The sequence below is a fragment of the Lutjanus erythropterus genome, chromosome 18 (genome assembly GCF_056507025.1).
Source record: "Lutjanus erythropterus isolate fLutEry1 chromosome 18, fLutEry1.hap2, whole genome shotgun sequence".
Taxonomy (NCBI): Eukaryota; Metazoa; Chordata; class Actinopteri; order Lutjaniformes; family Lutjanidae; genus Lutjanus; species Lutjanus erythropterus.
The window spans coordinates 8,120,721-8,147,796 of NC_139334.1; the positions used below are offsets into that span (position 1 = coordinate 8,120,721).

General features: G+C 39.8%; 1 protein-coding gene across 4 annotated transcripts in view; it reads left to right on the forward strand.

Moving 5' to 3' along the window:
- Window positions 1-27,076, forward strand: part of LOC146310561 (AT-rich interactive domain-containing protein 1B-like) — a 248,035-nt gene that overhangs the window by 213,221 nt on the left and 7,738 nt on the right. For 3 of the 4 annotated variants that reach the window (XM_084743144.1, XM_084743145.1, XM_084743148.1), the window contains 9 exons: window positions 6,014-6,150; window positions 8,659-8,762; window positions 11,126-11,320; window positions 12,023-12,238; window positions 13,667-13,889; window positions 22,474-22,615; window positions 25,035-25,204; window positions 26,461-26,593; window positions 26,785-26,904. In XM_084743144.1, coding sequence (XP_084599270.1) covers window positions 6,014-6,150; window positions 8,659-8,762; window positions 11,126-11,320; window positions 12,023-12,238; window positions 13,667-13,889; window positions 22,474-22,615; window positions 25,035-25,204; window positions 26,461-26,593; window positions 26,785-26,904 — 1,440 coding nt within the window. The remainder of the gene's footprint in view (window positions 1-6,013; window positions 6,151-8,658; window positions 8,763-11,125; window positions 11,321-12,022; window positions 12,239-13,666; window positions 13,890-22,473; window positions 22,616-25,034; window positions 25,205-26,460; window positions 26,594-26,784; window positions 26,905-27,076) is intronic. The other variant, XM_084743147.1, reaches the window with a different exon arrangement.

A 27,076-nucleotide genomic window follows, 5' to 3' on the forward strand; every position in this document is an offset into this window, starting at 1 on the left:
ACACCGTCAGCTGGTTGGCTGGCACCTCGTAACCATGGCATCCCCTTGGCAACAGCGCCCACCCCGCACATGAACACAAGGACACGCTCAAACACACACTGACACACACACACACACATGCACACACACACACACACACACACTGTGCCCATGGTGTGAAAGTGGCCTTCTCCGATGCCCTTCACACATGTGGACTGAATAGCAAAAGGAGAGAGATGGCTCTGTGTGTGTGCATGTGTGTGGAATTACAGAAAAAAACAATTGGGAGAGTGAAGAGAAGAGCATTTAGATAGAATGAATAGAAAAACAAAAGAATAGTACTTTTCAGTTTGAAGTGACAGGTAAAAAAAAACCCAAACAAACAGCAAAATAACAAAGCTCTTTATTTCAACTGTGAGATGATGGCTTTTCTAATCTAATGGTGTGTGGACAGGCCGAAAAAAAGATTAAACACTGGAGCTGAATTTTCGTACATCTATAATCAAGAGTACACATGTTCTTTACTCAAATAGGACAGATAGTTGTATTAAAAAAAAAGTAGAGAAACTGATTCAACTTCTTTACTTAAATAAATTTGAAAAAATACAGCCTCTGAAATGTACTCAAAGTAAAAAGTTGCCCTCTGAAGGAAATTCTACCAGCTGTAGAAAGTACAGATATTTGTGTTAAAATGTAGCAAATGTCAAAAGTTGTAAGAAAAATAAATATTCAAGTAAAGTACGGATAAATGTGCTGAAAACTTCAAGGGGTAATATGTAACAATTGCACATCCAGAGATGAGTACTGCAGTCCAAATAGCACATTGAAGCCATAGAATTTATATTAAATAGGTTGAATCCCTGTTTAATATATGATCAGTGGTTGAAGCAAATTGTTTCCCTCAACCCCCTCCTCCCCAGACTTGAGGAAGCTCAGGCAGGCTGCAGGGAGTGCAAGATGAGCACAACATTGTAATTTGACAATAAAAAGCAACAAATCCAACATTGTAAGTTGGTTCGCTGTTTAAAACTGTCTGTTGAATGCCAGTGTAAAGATAAGTTGAAAAAGCCCACTGCTCTAAAAAATACACACTGTGGAGTTTGAGTTCAGTGACTGCCTGCCAAACTCCATTAACATATTGCTTAATTTAGCTATTTATAAACATCTACTCCTTCTAAAAGATTATTAATGATTTTTTACAAGTCATAAATGGACATTTACTCATTCAGCAAGCATTCGGCATTGATTTTAACTCTAATCAATGTGAAACGGGCAAACAACACATTTACAGGCAGGAATAGATATTTCAACGGAGGACATGGCTGTAGTGTTGTCGTAACTTGGCATGTTTTAATCTATGATAACATATCATGGTCATTTTATGATTTATTACAGTAAATATATTACAGATTTCTCCTTTGTACTTCATTACCGTGTACCTCTTTCCATAATGTCAAAACTTTTAATGCTAACCTTTCTTTAAAATCCTATAAATCTCAGAGAGGGTATATTTTCCCTGCACCATTTCTCTCTTTCTCTCCTCAGGCCGCTCCTAGACAACAAACCGAGTGTGCACCGGCCTGATGGTGTTAGGATACAGTCAGTGTTCCTATGTGTCTTACTGAGAGTTTGTGTGTGAGTCTGTGTGTGTGTGTGTGTTTGAGTGTGTGTTCCCTCAGCTCAGTCTCATGGAACAGCGATTACCTCCAGCTCAGGGGCCCTGAGCTGAGAATACGCCCCCCATCGGTCCACCAGGGACCCATACATGTACTACTCTGGCTGGCTTCTTCCTGCCTTAATTTCCCTCCACCTCCCTTCTTCTTTTCTTCCTTTCCATCTCTCCTCTCTCCCCTGCCTTCTCTCTTCCTTCACTCACTCTTTCTCTCTGCCGCAACAGGATGTTTTTTTTTTTCCCCGGCACAAAGGTGCCCGAGAGCAAGATGAATGCGCTGTGCCGCCTTTTTTTTCCCCGATAGCGGCACATGCATATATTAAGTGTGATTAAACGCTGTGCAATGCCTCCATCAAGTGCTTTCTAATGGGCTTTTTTATGACATGAATTAGTCATAATGGGAGAGCGCCACAGCCGAAAACCTCCAACCACTGTTGTTGTTGTTGTTGATTTGGATATTTCACCGTACACATGAGAGCTTCTGCTTATATTGCTTAAGGTGGGTGAGGGGTGTTTTTTACAGTATGGATAAATGAGGTTCACGGGCATTTGGCAGCTCCAAACTTATTTCTTCTTCGCCGGTTTATCAGCACTCTCTTTTTGTGGGAGTTTGCATGCAGAATCTTTACTTGAGAGACAAGGTGCGACGATCAAAAGGTAAATTTATTTCTGTGTCTTGACTCACACAAAGCTTTTTAGGGAACACGTAGGCAGCAAACGAAGGAGTCTATATTTCCCCCCATTATAGGGAAATGGGGCCAGATAAGCGTGGATTTGGTGTGAGCTTGTTTCTTTGCCATGGAGCTCCCCTGTGCACCTCGGCCCCCATAGAGGGATTACATATGTATCATCAGCCGTGCTCTATGACTAATTACATCTGTGAGATGAGATTATGGGGAGGTTTACCAAGCCAATCCCTCCTCTTAGGCTATGTGTATCGGTTCCAACATGAGGTATTACACTATGTGTCTGCGTGAGTGTGTGAAAGAGAGAAAGATGCCAGTTAGGGGGGAATTGACTGACATAAATCCAGTTAGCATTTTTCTTTTCGTCCACATAAGACGGTATTGCAATTTGGGCCAAATACTCCTCCTTGTGGCCAGTCGCAAGGGTGCAGATCTCATTATATTTGGGGGAACAGTGGTTTTCTACCCTGGACACTTATTAATGTTAAAATACCCTCTGCTCCAAGCAGTCTTTCAAGTAGACACACTTTTAAACTAAACTCCATTGTGAAAGCAGGTGTTTTATGGTAGGACCATATTTTTTTACAGCAAAAACTTTAGTTACACCTTTAGTCAGAAAGACTTTTCTGATTCAATCGGCACACGTCATTTAAACAGTAATGTCATGAACTAACCTGTGATGCAGTGTTTGCCACAGACGTACACTATTGACAGCACACGCGACAGCACAGGTGAGGTTCAGGTGAGGTACACATGCCAGTCAGCAAAGAGAGTGCATGACTGCATGATACAAACATCTGTGAAGGAATGGGGAGTAACCACAAGAAAAGTAACAAATATCACAAGCTGAAAGATAAAAAATACATACACATGAATGGCCAAAAACAGAAACATGTAGCAGGAAAATATAAAAAGAGCTATATAATTCAGATTAAAAAATGAAAGGATAAAGATTATCACAAATGGTACAATAAAGAAAGAAACATACGAACATTCTCATTCTATCTTTCCTCAAGTCAGAAATGTTAAATTAATCTGTGCTTAAAATGATAGAAAAAAGGCTCATTTAAGTTCTATGAAAATAAAGGGCTCAAACTTACTAATAAAGAGACAAATCACAGAGTGGGGACACATAAAATTAAATAAATTTGGAGCCCAATTCAGTTTTCATGTTGTCATTGAAATGGTGTAAAGACTGAGTACAAAATCAATTAATGAATACAACTGAAAACAAGGACAAATAGCATATGAGGTTAAATCAATTAAGAGCTATCTGACCCTGCTAAACAGTTTGGGCCCTTACAAGAGCATACAATTTTAGAAATGTATAGAAACATCAAGTCAAAATACATCTACCAAAAAAAGTTCAAAAGAGAAATCTGAAATACTTGCTACTCCGACAACGAAACTTCAGCCACAGTGTCCTTTGAAATTTCTTTTCCAGGCTGGAATAAGTGTTTATATATGCTTGTTTTGTTTCACGTTAATCAGTTTTAAAACTAATTACAAATGTTTGCTGAATGACCTGAATGGCTACATTTCTGTTTATGAGTCATAAGAAGTTATGAATAATCTTGTAGTAGGAATAGATGTTTAACGGTTAAATTGAGCGATAAATTAATGGAGTCTGGCAGGCAGTAAAGCAGGCAGTCACCAGTCCAACTCCAGAGTGTGTATTTTCAGAGTTGCTTCTTATAGACGAATTCGGCAAAGTATCAAATATTAACCAGCCGCCATTGCTGCAGTGGCGTCTCCCTACAGTATGACCGTGAATGAATGCGAGCTGACATAAGATTCAACATTTAACATAAGATTGACATATACTTTATATGTAACGTTCCTTTTGACAATGATGTCTTGGTAGTCGGGAGCAACCTGTGCAGTTCGGCTGCTTCAACAGTCATGTCAAATTTCAATTTTGGACAAAAACTGAATGCAAAATGTGTACAGAGGACCACCATGTGCCATAGTGGATCAAAAATATTAACAGAAAGGAACTGAAAATCCTGAAGACCTGATGAAAAATGTGAATTCACATATATTTTTTAAATATATATTACACAGTGCTTCACCACTTAAATGGGGCAGGGGTGGTCCATTTTTTCTCTTCTCCATTATCCATTTCTGGCTGTTGTCACAACCAAGGTCTGTTATGTAACATTTGAATAACATTAATAAAAGGAACTTTCACCAGTTACTGAGGGCCGCTGTTAATCCAATTATCCGTGCTGTCACTATTAGCAAGTAACAGCAGACATGGTGTCTAGAAGGGAGCCCCACATCCGCAAGATCTCACAAGAGTGAACACTTTGACCAAAACCATGAAACGTCTTGCAAATCTGGGGTTCCCTTCTAGACACTGAGAGTGATGGACACGACGTGCAAGTGCAGCAATGGCGGCACTGCTAGATGGCAGAACGCCACGAAGGATTCATCTTTTGTGAGATTACAATGTTGCATAAATCTTGTGCTCCTGCAGTGTTCCTGCAGCCTGCCTCTGCCTGGAGAAGACTGGGCATGGCAAAACAACTCACTTCAACCATAGATTGTATATTAAATAAGATTTCAACTTATTTAATATTCAGGTAATTCATTCGGAGCTATATGACCCTGTCATTTGGGATGAATCAATACATGACAACCCAGTGAATTCAACAAGTGTTTTTATGTATGTATTATTTCAAAGTGCAGTTGGCCTCTATTGAATATATATTGCAAATTACATAATTTATTTAGAAATTTTTTACTGGGGCCTAAGGTCAGTTGTTGCCCATTGTTGACTTCCTCTGTCATCCACCCCTTCCCACATCTCCCCCGTCTTCTTTTTTCTTCAGTCTTTCAGGCCTCGCTTTCTCTCATTGCCTCTTATGTTTTGTCTCCCAGTTTCTCTCAATCGTCTTTTTTTACATGGTTGTCCAGGAGATAATCTTGAGTCAGCAGGAGATAGACCAAATTGTTCCAAACATGGTGTTCCCTTTCAGCCCCCATGTCACTGGCTTTGGCCTGCCTGCCATGCAATGATAGACATTGCCTTCCATCACAGACACACACACACACACACACAAACTCACGGATGGCTAACATTCAGCAGGTTGCAGATAAGCCCCTCTGATGTCACTTGCAACACCATGTGATGAGCCGCCTGAGAGAGAGGGAGAGACACGGGGGAGGCTGGGGGAGGGAGATTGAGCGGGATTGATTTCTGCTGTCACCATGGCAACAAATAACATGATCCTCTCCAAAAGCACACCTTAATTAGTTAAATTATGACTTGTGGGAGAGGGAAAGGGAGGAAGACGGGGGGAGAAAATGGAGGGGGAGAATGGGGGGGGATTTGTAGAGGAGAGGATAGAAGAGTTTTTCTTCACCGATTCTGTACGCTCATCTTCAATCTTTTGCGAGAGCTGTTTGTTTGATCAGGGATATGTTGTGTACTGTGCTTTTTATTGTGACGTTCAGATTCCATGCTGCTTGGTTTTTACTACGACAATAAAGGAGTATGGCAGTGACAGACCGCCAAATATCATCTTTGTACAATTTTTGTGACTTCTGTTCTTGTGCAGCTTTCACTGTGACCCACTTATCTCTCCACAGCCTGTCATTACTTTGTGAATCTAAACTGGATTCATCTCTAAAAACTCTGTTCATCATCTTTCTCTTCTTTCTGTGTGTGTAGGCAGGGGAGCTATCAAGGCCCGAGCATCAGCCAGGCAAGCACCATGGCTACCACTGTCCCCTACAGCCAGCCAACGGGAAACAACAGCTCAGCCATGGGCAATGCACAAGGTCCCGCCTACAATATGCCACCTTCAGGTATACTAGATACTATACTACAAGTAAATCATAGATATCAGGGCTCAACAATAAGGGTTGCTCACTTACCCTTTACTTTTTCACACACTTTCTGACATTTTATAGATGGTGCTGCTCTAGATTAAATATGACAATTAGCTTTGGTCTTTGTGGTTAGTTGATAACTTCTAATAAATAAAGCAATATATATTGCAGCAAATAAAAAAAGCACGTCCCAGTGGAAGTTGTAGTTTTTCAGAAGCTTAATGTTTTGTCATAGAACTGATTAAGTTGCCCCCAGTAACTGAATTTAATTCCAACAAGTAACCACTGTCGTGTTCAGTTTCTCATGTTTATAACTGACCAAATTTCATGAAAATCAGTCCAGAATTAAATAATTTATGGTCAGCTTTGTGGTGAAATATGCATCACTCACACATTCTACTGTTGAGCGGATCTTGACCTCTCCACCTCGACCACACAGACACAAGTGGAGACATACAGCAACAGCCAATGAGGTATCTATGTTTCTGTCTCTATGAACTAAATGCCACTTAGCAGATTAGTTATTGTAATGGTCTTCATTGTCTTCAGGTATGAATACTTTGGAGGGAGCATACAGAGAGAGCAAGTGCTGACTTTAGCAATACAAATGTCATCATTTAGCCCACACAGAACTTTGGAAAATACATATCTGACAAGTGAGAGAACTATATAATAACTATAATTATCTCAGTTTCCCTTCCAGGCCCATTCACACAAGCTGTCAGCCTCTATCAACAGAACATACAAAGGTTTCAAATGAAGTTATGACCCCATCTCCACTCGCTTATCTTGCAGTGCAATGTACAGAATACATGTTGATAAAATAGAGAAGAGCCTGTCGATTAAGAAAGCACAGCCCCGCAGGTTAATGTTGGACTGAGCCACTCAAGATTAACCTCTGTGTTTCTGTTGAATGTACAGCAGAACCAACTCAGGATTGTTTCCATTCACTGGCAGAGAGAGGACTAGAAGGGCCAAAAGATAGTAAAAGAAATCAGGAGAGTTCTCTGAAACATCGGTTACTTTCTCAGAGCTCTCACTTCTCCCGTAGAGCTGGCCCTCCAGTGAGCAAAGATTAATGTGGTGCATCCCTTCTCCTTTCAGCCCCTCACCCTGCTGCATTGTTGCTAAACGCACCTCGGAGAGCACTGTGGTTCACAAAATGAAAGGCACCTTTTATTCACAACCAAATATCAGAATGCGTGACATTTGGAAAACTTCAAACGAATTAGAGCGCCAAGGTTCCTCAAAACTCATCTGGTTTGCCCCTGGGCACGGTAAAAAGCCATTAGTTTTCCCACCGTGCTGCAGCACACTGGGGAAAAATAAAGAAGGGAGCCTTGTATCCAAGGACCCCTTCTTTCTCTTAATAAGAAATATGCAGCTGCTGCTGTGAAAGGTAGTCTTTAAGGAACTCTTCTTCAATTAGAAACCTCATAAAGGTACACAAATGTCTCTGAAAACAGAAACAAGTCCCCTTGTCAGCCAGCATATCTCGAATACTAACCTTCCCATTCCGTCGCCACTTTGAACATGTGAGAACATAGATGATTTCTCCCAAACTGAGGATGTGCAGCCAGCAAGGTTGAAAGAGCACACTGGCTCTCTTTGAGTGGAGTCTTATCTCATTCTCTTTCTATGTCTTCCTTAAGCAGCAGCAGCAAGCTGTCTTTTTATATTTTTCTTTCACAATCTTCCCTTTGAGATGAATGGCCGGACAGGCTTTAGAGGCGCCTTGAGAAGACAGAAAGAATACATAATATTTAAACTGCAGAAAGAGGTTAGACTATTTTACATGGTCTGACTTTGTCTGTGACATTATGCAAACTATTATCCAGCTGCTCTGATGACTGCGTCGCTCCCTTTAGGGAGTTAAAACATTGAATCGGCCGTAATACCAAAACATGCCAAGTGTACTGTTAGCACACCTATTGATATTAACAAATTACAAATACTCATGTTACTGTCATTAATTCATGGGTGCAGGGGAGGCCCACTGAATGAAAGTAAAAAATATGTCATTAGTTATTACATTAGTTACCAAAAGATCGCATAAAATAGTCTAGGTATGATTTGGTTAAAGAGATAGTTCATAGATACAGTAGTTACAGTAAATACAGTAGTAGGGAGGTTTTTCCCACTTTTCCCACTTGTTTTCACACTTTCCACAAGAGTCAGAAACTTTTTTTTTAATGTATTTGGTGTCATCTGACTTTATGTCAAACAGCAATATTTGGCTATCTTGGCTATGGACCCTTCCTAAGCCCCGCCCCTTTGCGCTCCAATAACAGTTGAGCAACACCAGTAGTTTAACTTTTAGTATCAGTTAATTTGAGACTATGTTCATTTTTATGGCCATAGAACAAAGCTTATCTGCCCAAAAATATTTCTCACTGAATGTTTTTTATTCTCTCAGTTTTGTTTTCTTTGTTAAAAAATCAGTACAAATATATTTTAGTAAATGTTTCCTCGTTCTTGGTTAAGGAGCCATGGGAATGTCTGGAGACGCGATGATGAGCCCAGACGGAAAACCGAAAACGGAGGTGAAAGACGACAGCGGCCCAGCCAACGAGCCTCACAAACCAAAGGTACCCCGCTGACCTTTCTCCTCTTCCCATCTTTCTCTGCAATTCCCTCCTGCCCTCTCGATTTCTTTTTTTTTTGTGTTTTGTTTTGTTTTTTGATCTTGCTCACCCTAATGAAGCAAACCAGATCTGATCAGCATATGCTGCCTCAGCACAGTGGGCCGTTTCTCTGTTGTTTTCTCGCCATATTTAATGATTTGTTTAACATTTACCATTCCTAATGTTTTCCTCGCTTTGTTTTTGCCCCCAGCACTCTCTTCTCTCGCTGATGTTTTGGCAGCCCGAGCAGCAAAAAAGAGAGACACACAGAGAGAAAGAGAGGGCTCGGCATCTGCAGTACACACATGCATGTACACACATTCAACACTAAAATACAGAGCTCACACACACACAGAGCATTTTTATTTATTTATTTTATTTAATATAAAGACAAGAAGCCACACAATGGCCTTTCCAGTCCGTCATACACACACACACACACACACACACACACACACACACATATCATCCTTCTCTTGAACACAACTTCCTCAGTGCCTTCTCTCAAATACATTCCCACAAACAGACACACACACACACACACACACACACACACACGCACACACACGCACACACACACACACACACACACACACGTCCCAATACACAATGCTGACTTCTCATTTTGCCCTACAATTGCAGCTCAGCTTGGCTCAGCTCAGCAACAACAGAACTCTGCTCTTTGCTCTTTTCTACCCCCTCCCCTTGTTTTTGCTTAACAACCCCTCTCCCACACACACACAAATGTGCAGAAACACACTCACACGCCTCCATCACATCCACTACACGTCTTTTCCCTCCAAATCCCTGTCTTTTCTTTTGCTGATTACGGTAGTAGGGCCTTTTGAATTATTTAAGGCAGTCAGAGCAGCCAGAAAGACCCCCAGTGCTCCCAAAAGAGATGATCTGTCTGCCGAGAGAGAGAGAAGGAGAGAAGGAGGTGGAAGAGAGAGGGAAAGACAGGGAAAGAGAGAGGGAGAGGGAGAAAGATAAGGTTTTGCTGACATGAGCATTCTGTACACAGACCAGAAGCACTTGTCAAGCTGTTGTTCCCTCTTTCGCAGTCTCTTTCACACACACACACACACACACACACACACAGAGAGACACACACACACACACACACACACTAGACATAGACTCTCACACACTGATGCGAGCTAACATGGAGTGATTTACACAAATTGGAGCTTGTGTAAAGATTCACACACACACATAGACACAGAGTAATACATACTGATCTGCATGCATTTTAAATCTCTGGCATGCAAACACAATGCATTTATGCATTTATGTATGTGGATAAAGACACAATAACAGTGATATAGGCAAAATCTTTCACACACCTATTACACTTAAACCACAGTGCTGTTCAATGATGGAAAGTAACTAGGTACATTTGCTCAAGTAATTGTGAGGTACTTGTATTTCCTTTTTATGTTACTTTAAACTTCTACTCCGCTTCATTTCACAGGGATAAATTGTACTTTTCACCTCACTTTTTACTTCACTACTTCACTACATTTATTTTACAGCTATAGTAACTAGTTACTTTATAGATTCAGGTCATTTGTAGAAAATATGATTAACACATAATTACAGATGTATTGTTATATACTGTATAAACACAAGAACCAGAGTATAGGATTTAGTGGCAAACACTAGGGCTCACTCTCCTCTTCCAAATGCGTAGGAAAACATACGGTGGCCACAAAACTCACAAAAAGCGTGAAAGACCGTATTTTGAGCCAAGTACAGTACATGTAAAGTCACAAATATTAAAAGTAAAGTAAGTAAAAGTAAACAAAGTAAAAGGAGATATTATCAGTAAAGTGTGCCCTTTACAAAGTGTTATTACTGTATTATTACTGATGCTTTAAGATGTAAACAGGATTTTAAAATTGTAGATGGTTGAGGTGAGATTTCACCACTACATAAACTCTTGGGTATTCAAAAGTGTTCGAAGTTTGTGTAAATCTATAACAAAGCATCACATTTTAAAATAGAAAGGAAATGTTATTCTAAAAAAGTAATTACTAACTATAGTATGCAAACAAATGTTATGGACTTGAAGATACAACATCCCTGTAAAATATACTGAAGTGCAAGTATAACCTAAAATGGAAATAGTTTAACTTGTACTTACATACAACCAATACTTGATGTTTGCATCATAACACAAACACACATGTCCACTCATTTTGGGCTCTCTGCTTTAGCACTGGCCTCGGTGTTGTAACTTTAACACACTGTTGTGTTACACTGATGCTGTGGAGGTGGGTGAACAGCGATGGATGCTTTTATCCATGTCCCTTTCTCCTCACCAGCTACAGGATGGCTACAGCAACAATAACAGCAGTGGTGGCTCCCAGCAGTGTGTGTCCCAGCCAGCCACGCCAGGCGGTGCCCTGCCCGTACCCTCCCCCCTCTCGCCCAGCCCAGCCAGCTTGTCCTCCTACCACGGAGATGACAGCGACAGCATCAGCAGCCCCCCCTGGCCCCTCAAGACCCCCTCCAGTCCTGTAAGAGCTACAAACTCAAACACTATTTGGTGGACAGACGTGTGTATTTACTGAATAAGCCACATTAACGTAAACACAGAGACCAAACCAAGCAACTTAACCAATTTCAACATTTGAATTTCCCTTTATGGACAATAATGTCAGTACAAGCTGTTTATTTGATTGATTTATGTATGACTGAGGGATTATGACGTTATTACTTGAGCAAAAGTAGTCTTGTGTGGGATTAAACTTTGTCCACCAGTTTGAACTTGAGGGATATGACTGTGCTGTGAATGAACTTTGAAGTAAACACAGGCTGCACGCTCAACAAAATGCTCTGAAGAAGTGTTTATTTTTGCTTGGTCATTCAACCAAGGGCCTACTTCAGAACGTGTAAATATGGGATGAAACTTTAATGATCCCCATGAGGAGAGTGGGCTGTTGTAGCACAAAACAGCAACAGGATGCAGCAAAGAAAAAAGTGCAGAATAGCGTATATATAACAGAATATGTGATATATTGTGCCTGAACTCCTCAAATGAGCATTTATAAACACATGTCAACTACCGGATATGACTGAAAAGTAGGAAATAAAAACAGTTTTATTATTGTTCTACCACATAAAGTGTGGCATATTAACATGACTGTAGTGTATAAAAGGCACTTTTCCATTATCATAAGCCAACTGTTCTCCTCTTTTCGCCCCTCATCACTCACCAGAAAGCCAACCCTAACTCCTCCTCCCTGAGCGGGGAGCGAATCACGCGGCTATTTGAGCTGGGAGTTGAGCCGGAGAGGCGGGGCTGGGTGGAGCGATACCTAAACTTCATGGAGGAGAGGGGAACGCCTGTCGCCCAGCTTCCCGCCGTGGGCAAGAAGCCACTGGACCTCTGGAAGCTCTACATAGCTGTTCGGGAGATAGGAGGTCTCGCCATGGTAATGTATAGGGAACATGATCGATGTTGATATGTCGGGGTAATGTCAAACCACATGTGATACAAATATAAAACAAATAAAGGTTTACATACTGAGGACCCTGTGCAGGCCAGTCAAGTTCTTCCACACAAAAATCTGGGAAATCCAGCCTGTTCTCACTCACAACAAGTCAGTGTAGCAGCTTGGTCAGTGCCCAAACTATGGTGCTGCAGGTACCCCTCTAGCGTCATGTTTTGATGCACAGTCAGTCAGGTGAGTTGGCATTAAGAGTGAGAAAGTCCACATATGGTGGAGTTGGGGTGGGTGGATCTGTCAAACAAACAAACAACTTTCACTCAGGAGGCTCTGGTTCATGTCACACGTGAAACCAATAGTCTTGACTTCTTTTCAACTTAAATAACATATGTAAGTTATGGAATGTATGTAAGTTATGTTGCATACGTTAACTTGCATAACGAGCATACTTTTTTAAAACCCAAACCACAATGTTTTCCTAGACCTAACCAAATAGTTTTTGTGCTTTTATTTTGAAAGTCTAGCCACACATTGCATATTGTTGCTGTCAGGTGGAATCCTGGTATCTCCATATTTCGTCATTCTTATCTTTTTTTCATGTATTGATGCTATTGGTCACCCTGTACGTCTGTCTGTGGGTTTTACAAATATTTAAGCAGTGAAAAGTATTTTAAAGAGGCTACCAACTTTGAGTATGCAGTATTGAATCATCTTAATGACACAGGGTTATTTAATTTCCTGTAAAGTAATAGTTATGGAGATACATGGTTTATGCATGACAGCAACAACATTTATTATTGCTAACTTGACCCCGAAGCCTTTCTGTGTCATAGTTTGAAGTATAAGGTCACTAGCCAAGCCGCCGTGTTTGCAAAATTATTTCTTCATGGATCTTGTTTAATGCCCAGTGATATTGTCATGTTAAAACCAGAAACAACCTTCCTCAAACTGTTGGAAGTGCACTATTGTCTAAAATATTATTGTATGTTGTAGTATTAGGATTTCCCTCATTTGGAAATGAGTAATGTAATCCAAACTGTGGAAACAGCCCCAGACTGACAGTGTTCAGTCAAGGGTGTCCACATACTTTTGGCCACGTAATGTAGTACTTTTTTGCTGTTAGATTAAAAACAGCAATATGAAAATGATACGACAAGTCTGCGGTTAAAGTAAGTAGAAAAACATTAAGTGCCCAGCCATGGAATTGATTATTGTGATTAAATTCAGCAGGCTGTGGTCAACCAAACTCCAGGCAAAATGACAAGTGTGTGGCTGATACTACAGGGATACACTGCTGCTGTACAGAGAGGACAAGAGCACAAAGAGAGGATTCTCTACCCTGTAATTTCGTTAGTAACCCTCGTTTGACTCATTAACGTCTTGTCAACATCCTCCCTACCCTCCACCACTCAGGTAAACAAGAACAAGAAGTGGCGTGAGCTGTCCACCAACCTCAACGTGGGTACATCCAGCAGCTCCGCCAGCTCGCTCAAGAAGCAGTACATCCAGTATCTGTTTGCCTATGAGTGTAAGATGGAGAGGGGAGAGGAGCCGCCAGCAGACAGCAGCAGCAGCAGTAGCAGCATCGCTGGAGGGGACAGCAGGAAGCAGGTCAAGATCCAGCCACCCTCACCTGGTAAGGCCTGATAACACACCGGTACGCTGTTTTTTTTTTCATCACTCCACTCTCCCATCTGTCGGCAGCCAAACAACAGGTGCTGCTGATCAAACTACAGGTGTCAGGAATCATCAGAGAAACACTGATCTGTATTCATGACAATGTAGCTGCAGCATCACCACAATAAAAAGCTTTGCAGCTGAGTCAGAAAACTCCAAGCTGCCACGCTAGCATCTTTAGAGCACTGGCAGAAATATTATGTGCAGATTCATACAGAAGATTAATTAACACGTTGTGTAAATTTATTCCCCAGTGTAGGTTGACAGATAAAGCATGAGGTTAATTTAGCAAAGAAATCAAATGTAATGTTATTAGTTAGAGCTATGTTATGTCAGCTGCTGTGCACATTAGATGAATTAGACAAACTTGCCAAAATCAACAGGGTTAAATTATCTAAACACAAAATCTGTATGATTACCAACAGTGAAGTGATTCATCACGAGCCAAAAATATTATAAATTAACCAACAAAGATACTTCATAGAGACCTCCAATATGGCTACCAGAGAGTGCATTAAAACACCAGTAACAGACTTCCAGATTTTTTTTTCCCCAGATACTTTAAGGTATATGAAAAAGGGAGGAGGTGTCATGGGAGTGAAATTTTAATTTTTGAGGTTTTTGTATCATTCTGTGGCTTCCCAGTGGTGCTCTTTATGTAATCAAATGTGAACACTCAGATTTTGGGTGGAGAACATGTTTTAGCGTCGAAATTTTTCAAACCCTTGTTGGAATTCATTGATCCTCTTAACCAGACATGGAAGAGGATCGAACACACACTCAGACACCTCCCACCCTTTTCTCTCTTTTTCTCTTCTTTCTTCCTCTTTTCACGACATGACCTGGGTGAAGTTGGGGGTTGAGGGGATGAGGACTCGGTGCTGTTCTGGAATGGAAATATCTTTTCCATCTGTTTATACCGTCCTGGCAGTTGAAAGAAGTTTCTGAAGAAATCAATAAAAATATTTTAGAGAAAAAAATGTTATTTTTCCAAGCCCATCTAAAAATGTTTTCCCACGGTACCTGACATAGATTTCTGCATGATGACAAGGCTACATAAAAACCTCAGGGCATCAGCACTGTAACTTATGTCACGGCTTTTTGTTAATAACTACCTGGGAGCTTCTATTTGAAAAACCTGGAAAAGAACACAGACGGACAGAGCTGCCCTTTAAGATTAGTTAATGTATTAAGTGCAACAGAGTGTTAATCTAACAATAAAATGGATAAATTTTAGATAATGCACTGTACTCGAAAAGTTATAAATTCAATAATCCTTTTAAAGTTGAATGTTAAATGGTCAGTTTTACCTGAAGTGAGAATTGCACCCTGAAGTGAATAGGATTGCTGGATTGGGAGGCTCCACTGCAAAATAGATATAATAAATTAAGTAATAAAAGACAGAAGAATAATAAAATAATACAATAAAATACACGTATGAAATTAAATAGACAATAATAAAATAAAATATTAGGAAAGAAGACATATACATATAGAACAAATATAAAAAGCAGTAAAAATGTTGCATACATGACAAATAAGACAAATAAGAGAGAACAATGTTGTCTTTTGTAACTTGGCTGCACTGACCCTTTAACACCATACTGTACCATGTCCAGCCAGTAAGTGCATCATTATTATTAAAAACAGCATACAAGAATGCAACATGAATACATGAACACACCTTAAAACCCAGGAGACATGAGTGAACATTAACACTGTTTTGATGAGGTGATTCTTAGTTTAATGAAGGTGAGCTTCGTTATCCTCGCCATCCGTACCTCAAACCGGGCTCTCACCTTTATTTGATTACAGTGCTCACGAGGTTAAGTGATATTGTTTTGGTGCAGCGCCGTAACACAAAGGCTGCTTTTTGTTTGTGTATATTGCCCGTTCACACCGGGTGTCTCCGTGCACAATTATGACGTGAGGATCAGAGGAGGAGAGAGAAAGAGTCGGAGCGATATAGAGCGGTAAGGTCACATCTCTAATTTGCAGCGGAGATGAGAAAAGTGACCCTGGCTTTTAAATAGAACATCAGAGCACTTCACCTGCCTGAGACACTGCAGATTGCTTTTCCTGGTGGGTGGAAAAGAGCACCTGCCTTCATCTGAATACACACACACACACAATCAAACAGTGCACATGAGCCACGCACACACACACACACATATAAACACATGATTGAATTCATGTTGCTGATGACACTTTATAATTCATAATGCTAAAAAACTCTCATCTGTTTACAGGGATCTAACCACATCACTTTCACATAATCAGCTGATGGTGCACACAATCACAGATCGCTTCTATTGTGAAATATGAAAAGGTCAATATCTGCAGCATTCAGCTGTAAAGTGCTTATTCTGCAGCACATGACTGACAGCAAAATCACCTGCATACTTTCTATATCACCTGCGTGTGTGAGAGTGTGTGGTCCTCAGGAGAGATGAACTGCTACACTCTTAGAAATAAAGGTACCAACTAGAACCATAAGGGGTTATACCTAGAGCAATCTGGTGATGGTTCCACCCAGGACCGTCTCTGGGGGTTGTATCCAGATCCTTTACATAAGGGTTTTATCTAGAACCCACCCAGGAGGTGCTATTGAGAACCTTTTTAAATTTCAGAGATTTTAGTTTGAAGATGCTCACGTGCTTCTACTGAGAACATTTTATATTTCAACAGTTTTATCTAGAGTCCACCAACGGGGTTATATTGAGAAACTTTTCATATTCCAAGGTTTTTATCTAGAACCTATCCAGAAGGTTCTTAATGGAACCCTTAGACTTACACAGAACACAGAAACCCTTTCTTCAAAAAATGATTGTTCACATTGAAATGGTTCCAGGTAAAACCTCAGCTCTTCAGGAAGAACCCTTTTGGAACCCTTATTTCTCAGATTGTACTGTACTAGTACTATAATACTGATACCACATTAGACAAGACCACAAAGACCTTTTAATACAAAGTCTTAATGTTGTCATGACGCCAAAAATTTTAAACTTTGCTACTTTAATAGTATAAAAAATGATACCTAATACCTTTTGATATCACAGCAAAAAGAAAAATGAGATTCCTTTTTTTTTTTTATTAACAACCTGCTCACAGTTCTGGCACAGAAAAGGTCACTGAACACTGAGGTCTTGAATGAACGATCATATCATTTTCAACATTGAATGAAAAAATAAAATTGCAGTAGAGCATTTAAAACATACTGTCCATATTTTGAAATCAGTTTTGTTATTATTGTTGTTATTGCTTAGTTGTACTTTGCAGCAGGTGCAGCAGGTCGTGCTGAATGAATAAATACTTGTATAAGATTTTTCTTCTATGGTTTCATAAAGTGAATTAGTTTTTCTTCATCATTATTAATCTTTCACAGTTGTGGCTTACGTGTGGTCTATGGCACTCTTGAATTTTGATCTCACCTAAGCACAAACAGGAAGTAATAAAATATTGATGAACGCCACAAACATTCTTAAGCTGTTGACACGCACAATTTAACATCAAGTCTGCATGTTCAAATGATTCATGCATGAGGCCCAATTTTCTCACCAAGTTAACTGCTGAGATCTGGGAGCGACGTTGCTTATTAAAGGTGTGTAAGATTTATAGGGGTTCATTGGTACAGTATAGCAGAGATGGAATGTATTATTTAAAAATGTGTTTTCATTAGTGTATAGTCACTTAAATTTAAGACTCGTTGTGTGTTTGTCACCTTAGAATAAGCCAGTTTTGTCTACAGAGGGTGAACGGCCATGTTTCTACAGTAGCCAGGAACAGACAAACCAAACACTGGCTCTAGAAAATACATTTTGAGCTTTGAATGTGTTCTGTGGCCACTATAAGGGTTGAATGATATCAGGTCTTTGCAATCTAGAAGCTCGCCGCTAAATGCCACTGAATCCTGCACACTGGTGCTTTAAAAGAAAAAGAGCAACAAGCAGACAGGTGATCAGACAAGTTTTAATAAACCCCCCAGCGAACTTTTTTTTTTTTTAAGAAAAAAACAAAGGCATCCTATAAATTCATTATTTTATCGGTCTGCTGTAAACCTCTGTCACAGTTCATTAGACCAACTTCCTGGTTCAACTTATTGGCATTGTGTATTTTTTTTTTCCCAATTCATGTATAGTGTAGTTTTAAAGGAATATGTTTTACTACAAGTATTACCACACAATCTAACAAATATGAAAGATTAACATCAGGGACAGATGTGCTTTTTTTAAATCAAACTTCATTTATGGCTAGATATCCCAGGGAACCGTGGAAAAGAGAGATATACTCCTGTGAAGTAATAACCTTTAAATCACAGCAAAACATTCAGCCCTAATTATTACTGACATTTCGAGTGCGCTTACTTTCAGTTTTACGTCGAAATGGAGTGGTAAAGATAATTTGGCTGCTGTTGACTTGTTTACAACCTGTATGATCGTCAGAATGCTTGTGTCCTGCTCCATCTGACTTCAGTGTAGCAATGTTGCCTTGTTCCCAAATATTAGCAATTAGTTTGTGCTAGTACAATATTATCATAACTAACAGAAATGATGGCCAAAGCTACACAAATAAGACCCAAGTTTCTTTCTGGTAGTAGTTGTAGTAGATTATAAAGTAGTTCCAGTGGATTCTACTGCAAAAAAAGAGGTAGTTCCTGCATGAAACTGCTCATAACATGATCTGTGGATTATCTGGAGTAACTGGGTCATGATTTTTGTAAAAAAGACACTGGTTTTGAATTTTTTAAATGTATTTCTTTGGTGCTTTGAGCACCACAATCTGAGAGTGATTTACTCACATTATATTGGAGAGGAGACAGACTTCTCTACAGCTGATATCTCTAAAACTGTGCACCCCCCCAAAAAAATCTAAATGCATAAATAACACTATAGGCCAGGGGAAACATATATATTTTTGATTCTGGGGTGAACTGTAACTTTAAGGCTATATTTAAATTACTACAAAATGTAAAAAATATCTGCTCATGTAGCAAGATGTTTTTACTTCAAATCTAGTTACACGTGCTTCTTGATGATTGTGTTTAAAGCTATAATATGTAATATCTCTGCAGTTCTGTACTTAAATGATCCCAAATTTTTCCAACACAGTGAAAGTCGAAACTTATTGAATTGAACGCTGCATTTCCTGCTGTTGCTAGCTTGTTGCTAGTTGCTATAAACTAAACTTTTTTTTTTAAGATGACTGTTTTGTGATTGTGTGGATAGGTACAATTAAGTCTTAAAGGTTAGTTTTACCTGCTTTGTCACATGATTGATGTATGATGAATTATGGGTATTTAACATTGCAACGCTGTACATACGAGAGGCAGTCTGAGGAACAGCCTGGAGCTCAAAACGTTACACAAATAAATTCTTTAAACGGGAGCTCTTTGGTGTGCGGATCTCCCTCTTTTCAGGTATTTTTGTGATCTAACACCCATCCCGCTGGGTATATGGATGTGCGCGTCTTTTTCATTGTTCTTACGTTTGTCGTTAACCCATTTTTATTACTTACACGCCCTCATTCTAATTCTAAAATATATATCCTCAAAACTGCTTCATAAGCCAGAAAAAAATCCCGTTGTTATTCCTCTGTCTTGATGTACTATCTCTGCTCCCCTGCTCCTGAGTGCAAACTGCCCTCCTGACACCCTGCCAGCCTATATATAGACTGACAGCCCAATGATGTCACTGAGGGAGCTTGTCCAGCAGGCTGGTGGGGGTGGTGGGGTGGAGAGGGTGTGTGTAGTAGTAGTAGTCGTAGTAGTGGTGGTGGTGGGGTGTGGGGAGTGATTAATGAGGACTGGAATGTAGAACGTAAACAAACTCGACCTCGCCGTCACCTTTCATTCACAAAACTGGCTCGGCTGACTGACTTTTTTTTTTCTCCCCCCCCTTAACCACCGCCACCCTTCTCTGGATTATGTCACCCGCTGACACACACACACAGCCTCTCATGTGCACACACATCAAACGTCAGCACACACAGACACACTTTTTTTTCCCCTCATCGCCTCCTCTGTCATTCTTGTCTCCCTCTAAATGTGGAGCAGAGGGCACTTGAGTTCACGCTCTCCTCCGTCTTCCTGCCCCCGTCGCCCGGTATTATGTATCCATCTGCCCGCCTGCTCTTGAGGAATGGCGAGCGTCTTAACCTCAGCTAACCCCGCCATGGTTTGCACTTGTCCACGTGTGCATGTGTGTGCACGTTTGTGTTTATCTGAAGAAGAGGGGATATCCCAGGAAGTGAAGAATCCCTGATGCTCACTGGCCCCTCTCTGTCCTCTCTCCCACCTCTGCTCATCATTGCGGGATAACCATCTCTCCCTCTCCCTCTCTCCATCTCCTGTGATGTAGAGGCAGGGGGTATCATTGAATAATTCAGAATTAGCATGAATTTTTAAAAGCTTAAGTCTTTTCTTTCTTTTTTTTTCTTTCCTGTGGAAACGTGCGGTGCAGGGAAAGGCCACTGAGGCTGCTCCAGAGAAAGTCTTCTTACGCTAAATGCTCATTAGGATACTTTCATATTCCCTCTTTTTCTCCGTCTTTGTCATCTTTTAGCCGGAACGGTCCACATTTTCCATTAAACCTGCTTCTGGGAATTTGTATCCCTTGGTTTTTATCTGGTTGGGGGTTCTTTTGTGTGCTGGGCTCTTGTAGCTCGACACTCTTGTGATTTTCCAGTCATCTGAACTGAGAAATGTGGTGTCATAACAAGAGAGCACACTAACCCAATTTTAACCCCAGTTTGAGTCTCTGTGTGAGGGGATATATTTTTTCTAGCAGGTCACAAGCACACACTTTCTCAAGCTCCTCAATCATGTTCAAAGGATGTTGGCTGAAGTGGTAGGGATAAAACCTTATATTAACTATCATTAATAGATGTTAAATGGTTAAAATAGATGATTAAAGGAGAAAAATGTAATATATTTACTGTACTAAATACTATAATGACCATCATATGTCATCAGAGGTTAAGGAAACATGCTACACTGAAATACCAGCTTCTCTGATAACAACACTACAGCCAGTACCGTCTGTTTTTGTACGCCTGTTTCAAATTAATGCCATATGTTCACCAAATGAGTTAATGTGTGTTTGTGGGTCATTAGATGTTATTAAAGTTGTATGCTTCAAATTATGACGCTGTAGGTACGCCTCTAGCATCATTTTTGTATGTTCAGAGGTCTGGGGTCAAGTTAGCAATTTACATAATATGCAGTGTCTGGATAGACTTTCAAAATAACGGCACAAAAACTACTTGGATAGGTTTAAGAAAAGATCATGCTTTGGGTTCAAATAAGGGCTTTACTTTTGTAAGTTTACATGTAAGTACAGAAGTTCTTTTAGAAACTAATCACTTTATATTACACAAACTAAATGGTGTCACAGTATACCGCTATTGACGATAACCATGATATTTAAAAAAGGAAATATTGATATCATATTATAATACACATATGGTTATATTTAGTAAATAATCCAGTGCCTCATAATCACAATGTATGGTCTTAAATAATATTGCACTAAAAATTGCACTTTTCATACAGTTATACTTACAGACGCTCTCTCTCCACCTCCCTGCACTCGTATTTTAAGTGTAATTAATTTGCCAAAAAAGAGACAAAACACATAACAACCAAAATCAAAGATGAATTTGACTGATATATTATTATTTTATTTTAAAAGTTTCTACAGATATAATGACATTATTTTTGAATTATTATTGAAATATTTTGGCCACAATAATCATGTAATGAAAATCAAGACCAGCTCTAACACAAATAAATGATAAAATATCATAAATTAACATAAATTATAGCATTATTAATAATTAATTAACATACTTGCTGAGAATTTCATTGTTTGTTAACAGTGACATAATTGTTAACTTACTGTGATTAACTATAAAATTGCTTTTTACTAATGATGGCTATTATTTAGTGTATTAAGTGTAATAAGTTACCAAATTAGCTTGCGCATATTTGATTTCACCCGATGCATTAATGGTAGATAAAGACGCTACATTTTCTTCAAATAAATCTATGCCCCCCAGCGTAGCCCTCCACATGAACCCCTCATCAAGTCCACGGCACACCTAAAAAAAGCCAGTTAAACCATCTTCAAACAGCCTGCAAATACAGAGCTGAGCTGCCACCTCCCAAGTGGGCAATTCCCCTCTGAGAAATCCTCCCCTTCTCACTGCTGTCTCCTCTCCTCCTGCCTCGTTCCCCTTCTCCTTTTCCTCCGTCGGTAAGCAGTCCCTCTGTTTTCATCTTCCCTGCCCTTGCGCAGGCCGTTTGCTCGAGCTCACTTCTCATGTAGGGCATCACTGTTGGTGCTTTGGCCTTAAGTCCAAAGTTATCTCTCTAATACAGCACCTTGCTGCAGCCAAAAGCCCACTATGGCCGCTCTAAGTTGAACCAGCTTGAAGATCATATCTGAAGACACGGGGGGAGCCCTGCGGCCTGAATGTGTTACAGTTTTCACTCTGAGTTTCTTTGCTATAATAATAATAACGATAAGGATACTTGTGTCTTGCAGCTAATTCAGGCGGCTCCCTTCAGGGCCCACAGACGCCTCAGTCGTCTGGCAGCAGCTCTACGGCAGAGGCGGCAGGAGATCTGAAACCCCCCACACCTGCCACCACCCCTCTGGGACAGGTCACACCACTGCCCCCCAACAGGTACCACACACACACACACATCCTGCACTGTTAACACTGCCGCTTCTACAGTGCTGCTACTGCTCTGAGTGATGGTGCTGCTTTTACTATGGCTCTTACTAGTGCATCAAATACATCAAATTAAAGCTGTTACTGTCTCCACCACTTCTACTTTATTTTCTATGATTATTGACCTGATTTTGAAAAAAAAAAAAACAAAGTTACAGTCGGCACATGTTGTTCCTTGTGTTAAAATAATGTTGGTCTGTTGATGTCTGGTGACAAACTGAGTTGTGAATATTGTCATAAAAACAAGTACAGCACAGTAAAACAGGATTTAACTAAAGGCAAAGCTCTCTATGTGTACATTTATGATAAGATATACTCCCATTATCCATAGAAACAGATTTTTAGGTGATTTAGGCAAGATTGAAGGCAAAATCCTTATTATGTTTTATTGCTCTTTATGCTTTCACTTTTTTGCAAAATGTCCCTCATCTCTGCTGATTTCCTGTTGTACGATTATAAAGGATGGGAGCCTTTTTTGTGGCAGATTTTATTTGCAGGCTGGGAGAGTAGACAGAGTTCTTTGTTTGCTTTGTTTGTGATATTATGTGTGAGAAGTTGTATTCTTGTCTAACAAGTGTTGATTTACCTCTGCAGTGGATTATTTGGTGCCTTTTAGTCCATGTTGCTGTTGGCCCTTGGCCCTTGTGTGTCTTTGACACAAATAAATGTAAAAGTAACAACAATAACAGTGGTGGAAAGTAACTAAATACAGTTTGTACATTTACTCATGAAACTGGACAACATGTTGGTCTGGAAGAAGAAAAGAGAAATTGTTCCTTTTTATTGGGAGCTGCACAATACACTGTTCAGTAATATAACAACAAATATTGATTTTGTGAATATGGATGATGCACAAAGATTGAGCTGGTTATTCACTCTTGAAAATTTTAGATTAGCTAGTTACCTGGAGAAAGCCTGGGAGATGATACCAAATATGTTTTTTTTCTTCTTCCAAGAGACTACAGTAATACTTCATAAAGTTTTATAATATACAAATTTGTTTTATTTTCTTTTTTTGCTCCTATATGTATTACTGTGTTTTGTAATCCCACGTGTGTTGCCCCAGATGTTTGACATGACACAGAATGAAAAACTAACTAAATAAGTTTTCAAGGTGCTTCTACTTCAGTGGAGTATTTTGTGTGTTATTTTATCATTTTCGCTTCACTACATGTATATGACAGTTGTAGTCACTGGTTTCTTTCACAAAATATATTAGCAGTTTAAGGTAAGGTATGATGCATTGCAATAGATTGCACTGCCTAAAGGTATATAACTTTAAGTTTTATTATTTATTTATTTAACAGGGACAGTGCACAGCTACTTAGCTGTACCAGAGTTAGCTATAAGCTAATTTTCATCTCTAGTCCCTGGACAGGAAAAACAATAATTTCTCTGCTAAAGAACACTATTATAAAAAAAAAAAACATTATTATATAATACACAGTTACAAAACAGAACATATTCATGATACAGCAGCTTCAGCAATCACAAAACCACATAACATCAAGACACCTTTACTTTCACCAGCTACAACTAACAGCAGCTGCATACAGATCTGCACTAATGTACTGTAATGATAATCCAATAATATATACCACACTAACAGGGATCATTTTGCATAAGGAGTACTTTTACCTGTAATATTTTGGGTGCATTTTTCTGCTAATATGTAGTTATTTTCACTGAAGTAGTATTTTAAATGCACCACTGATAACAAACTAATACCACAACAACTATCAGTACATCTGCTGCCACCTCTGTTGGCATCAAAAATACTCTCTCCAGACAAGTATTAAGACATACGAATAGTCTGGAAAAATTCCTGGAACATTGAATATGCACAGTTTTGTTAATTTCTAAAGTTTTCTTGCTGGATACAAGATGTTTCCTTCTTTACTGTGAACTTCATTCTTAGTGTATGTGCACTGACAGCTTCAGGTTTCCACAGGACACCTCTGTAAGAAGCAAACTGGATCATTGACTTCCAACCTCACTGTGATGTTACAAATCATGCTCATAGGCCCTTAAAGTCAGATTTTCAATGAGCACAGAGAAATTTTCTACTTTCAGCAGATGGATGTGAAAACACTTCTAGTGTTGAACTCTGCAGATACATCATTCTGCACAGTGAAGCATCCAACTGGTGGAAGAAGAAGAAAAAACTATTTTTGAGTGGAGGAGGACTTAAAACATTAAAAATAACAAAATGGAATGACTTTTTTTTTCAAAATAAAAGCATTGCTTTTAGATAGAGCTCCTTCACAGCACATATCATATCCATATTTTCCAGTGTATGTAATCGATGGTCTCCACCTCTCTCACACACACCACACCTCTCTGTCCCTCCCTCCCTCCTCTCCTTGTCCAGGAGCAGTGTGAGTGTACAGGACCCGTTCTCGGAGGTGAGCGACCCAGCCTTCCAGAAGCGTACTACCTCCCTGCCCCCCTCAGCTCCTTACCAGCAGGGCCTCAGCATGCCTGACATGATGATGAGGATGCAATACGATGCCAAGGATCCCTTCGCTGGGATGAGGAAGAGTGAGTGAGGCACATGCCACTGAGACTCCCTTTTACCCAAAAACTGAGACCTACACCTTTTTCTGGAAAGTCACGGAATATTCAGATTTATGTTAATAAACTGTTTCACTGTCATATAAACGTGCACCTAGCCTTTAAATGAAGATATTTAAATGTAAAACTTCAACTTCAAACTTTATATCAACTTAAATGGCTCTTTGTCAAGATGACTCATGTATCCCAAAGCTTTCGTCTGTCTCGTTGGTCTAATTCATTGTCTAGTCACCATGTCGTCTTAGATCAGGACAGATGTGTGTGTGCGTGTTTTACTGCTAGAAGAACTATGAAAGGAGATGAGAACTGTTTGTTACACCACACACTCCCTTTATCGGAAACACACCAGCTCGTCTGATGTTCTTGTAGCTTAGCCTTCGTCTCATCCTAACTTTGTTCGTCCTTTTCATCCTCCTCGTTCTCAACCTTTCATCCTTCCCGTCCTGCTGAGAAGCACCTGTTTTGACCAACTCATGTGGTTTAGTTTTCAGAACAAACAGTAGTTTTAGAAAGGATAGCGGCTCCTCTGAAGGCTGATGAGAATGGAGTCTGAATGAATAATATGGTGGATGTTAGCTGCATAACAACAGTTGCAGCCTCAGAACAATAGGTTTAATCACTGAGAGCGGTGAATATTGATAGAGGAAGGCTGCCACCTGGTGGTGAGCAGAAAACTTACACTAGTTTATCCATTTAAAAGAGTACGTTTAAACTCTGTTGCATGTTTCCAGGACAAGTCCTGTTTTTTCCATTTTGTCAGCGATAGGCAATTTTATAAATCTGATGCCATACTAATGCTTTTTGTCACATTTTAACTGGCACCAATGTGTCTGTACTTTTTCAAAATAATGGCAGATTCTTAGAAAAAACAACAAATTTATAACAAAAGCAGATATGAGTACAATTAAATAAAATGTTTTTTTTTTTTTTTACAGAAAAGCTATAATAAAAATGATAATAAAGTAATTATTGTCTTAAATAAAAACATGTGGGTTGTTTGTGGCACATATGAATATTATAGAAAAGTAATAAAATGTATGGAAGCGATGCACACACCAACATTTTGTATTTCTATAATGTTGTTATTAATATTATTATTAGTTTGTGAGAATTGAATGATTGATCCTGCAGAATCGATCTGCCCGTCCCTCCATTTTCACTCATGTTGTCTAGATTTTGATATATTGAGATGCGTTTACCTCATCTGCTGTCTTGTTTCACAGTGGCGGGAGCTGACCCCTACATGCCCGGCCAGATGCCCAGTGGTGGGATGCAGGACATGTATGGTCGACCCCCGTCAGCCTTGAGCATGAGCCAGCGGTCGCAGTATCCATATGGGCCGGGCTATGACAGGAGGTAGGCACACAAATCACCAGATGATGGTGGTGAACCTGTAGCATGTCATTATTTCTTGTGCATTTCTCTTACTTAAGGAACACAGAAAATATTCACCAGTAGTGTACGGGATAATTAAATATATATGTTTACAACAGAAATTGTCAGTGATATGTTGTCAGTCAAACATGAAGACCGTCCTGTTGTTTCAGACCGGACCATGTCATGGGGATGGAGGGGAGCATGGGTCCTCCTGGGAGTCAGAACAACATGGGACCTTCTAACAGTGAAGCCAGCATGTACTCTCCCAGTAGATACCCTTCACAGCAGAGGTCAGCACCAGTGTGTGTGTGTGTGTGTGTGTGTCATTGTTATGATTATCAGAATCAATGTTGTTTTTTTTAATCTGATTGCTGATACAACAACTTAATTTATCCGTGTGCTTCTTTGTCTCTGATGCAGCCAGCTCAGTTAACTTCAAGAAATGCTGCTGGCAGCTTCCTG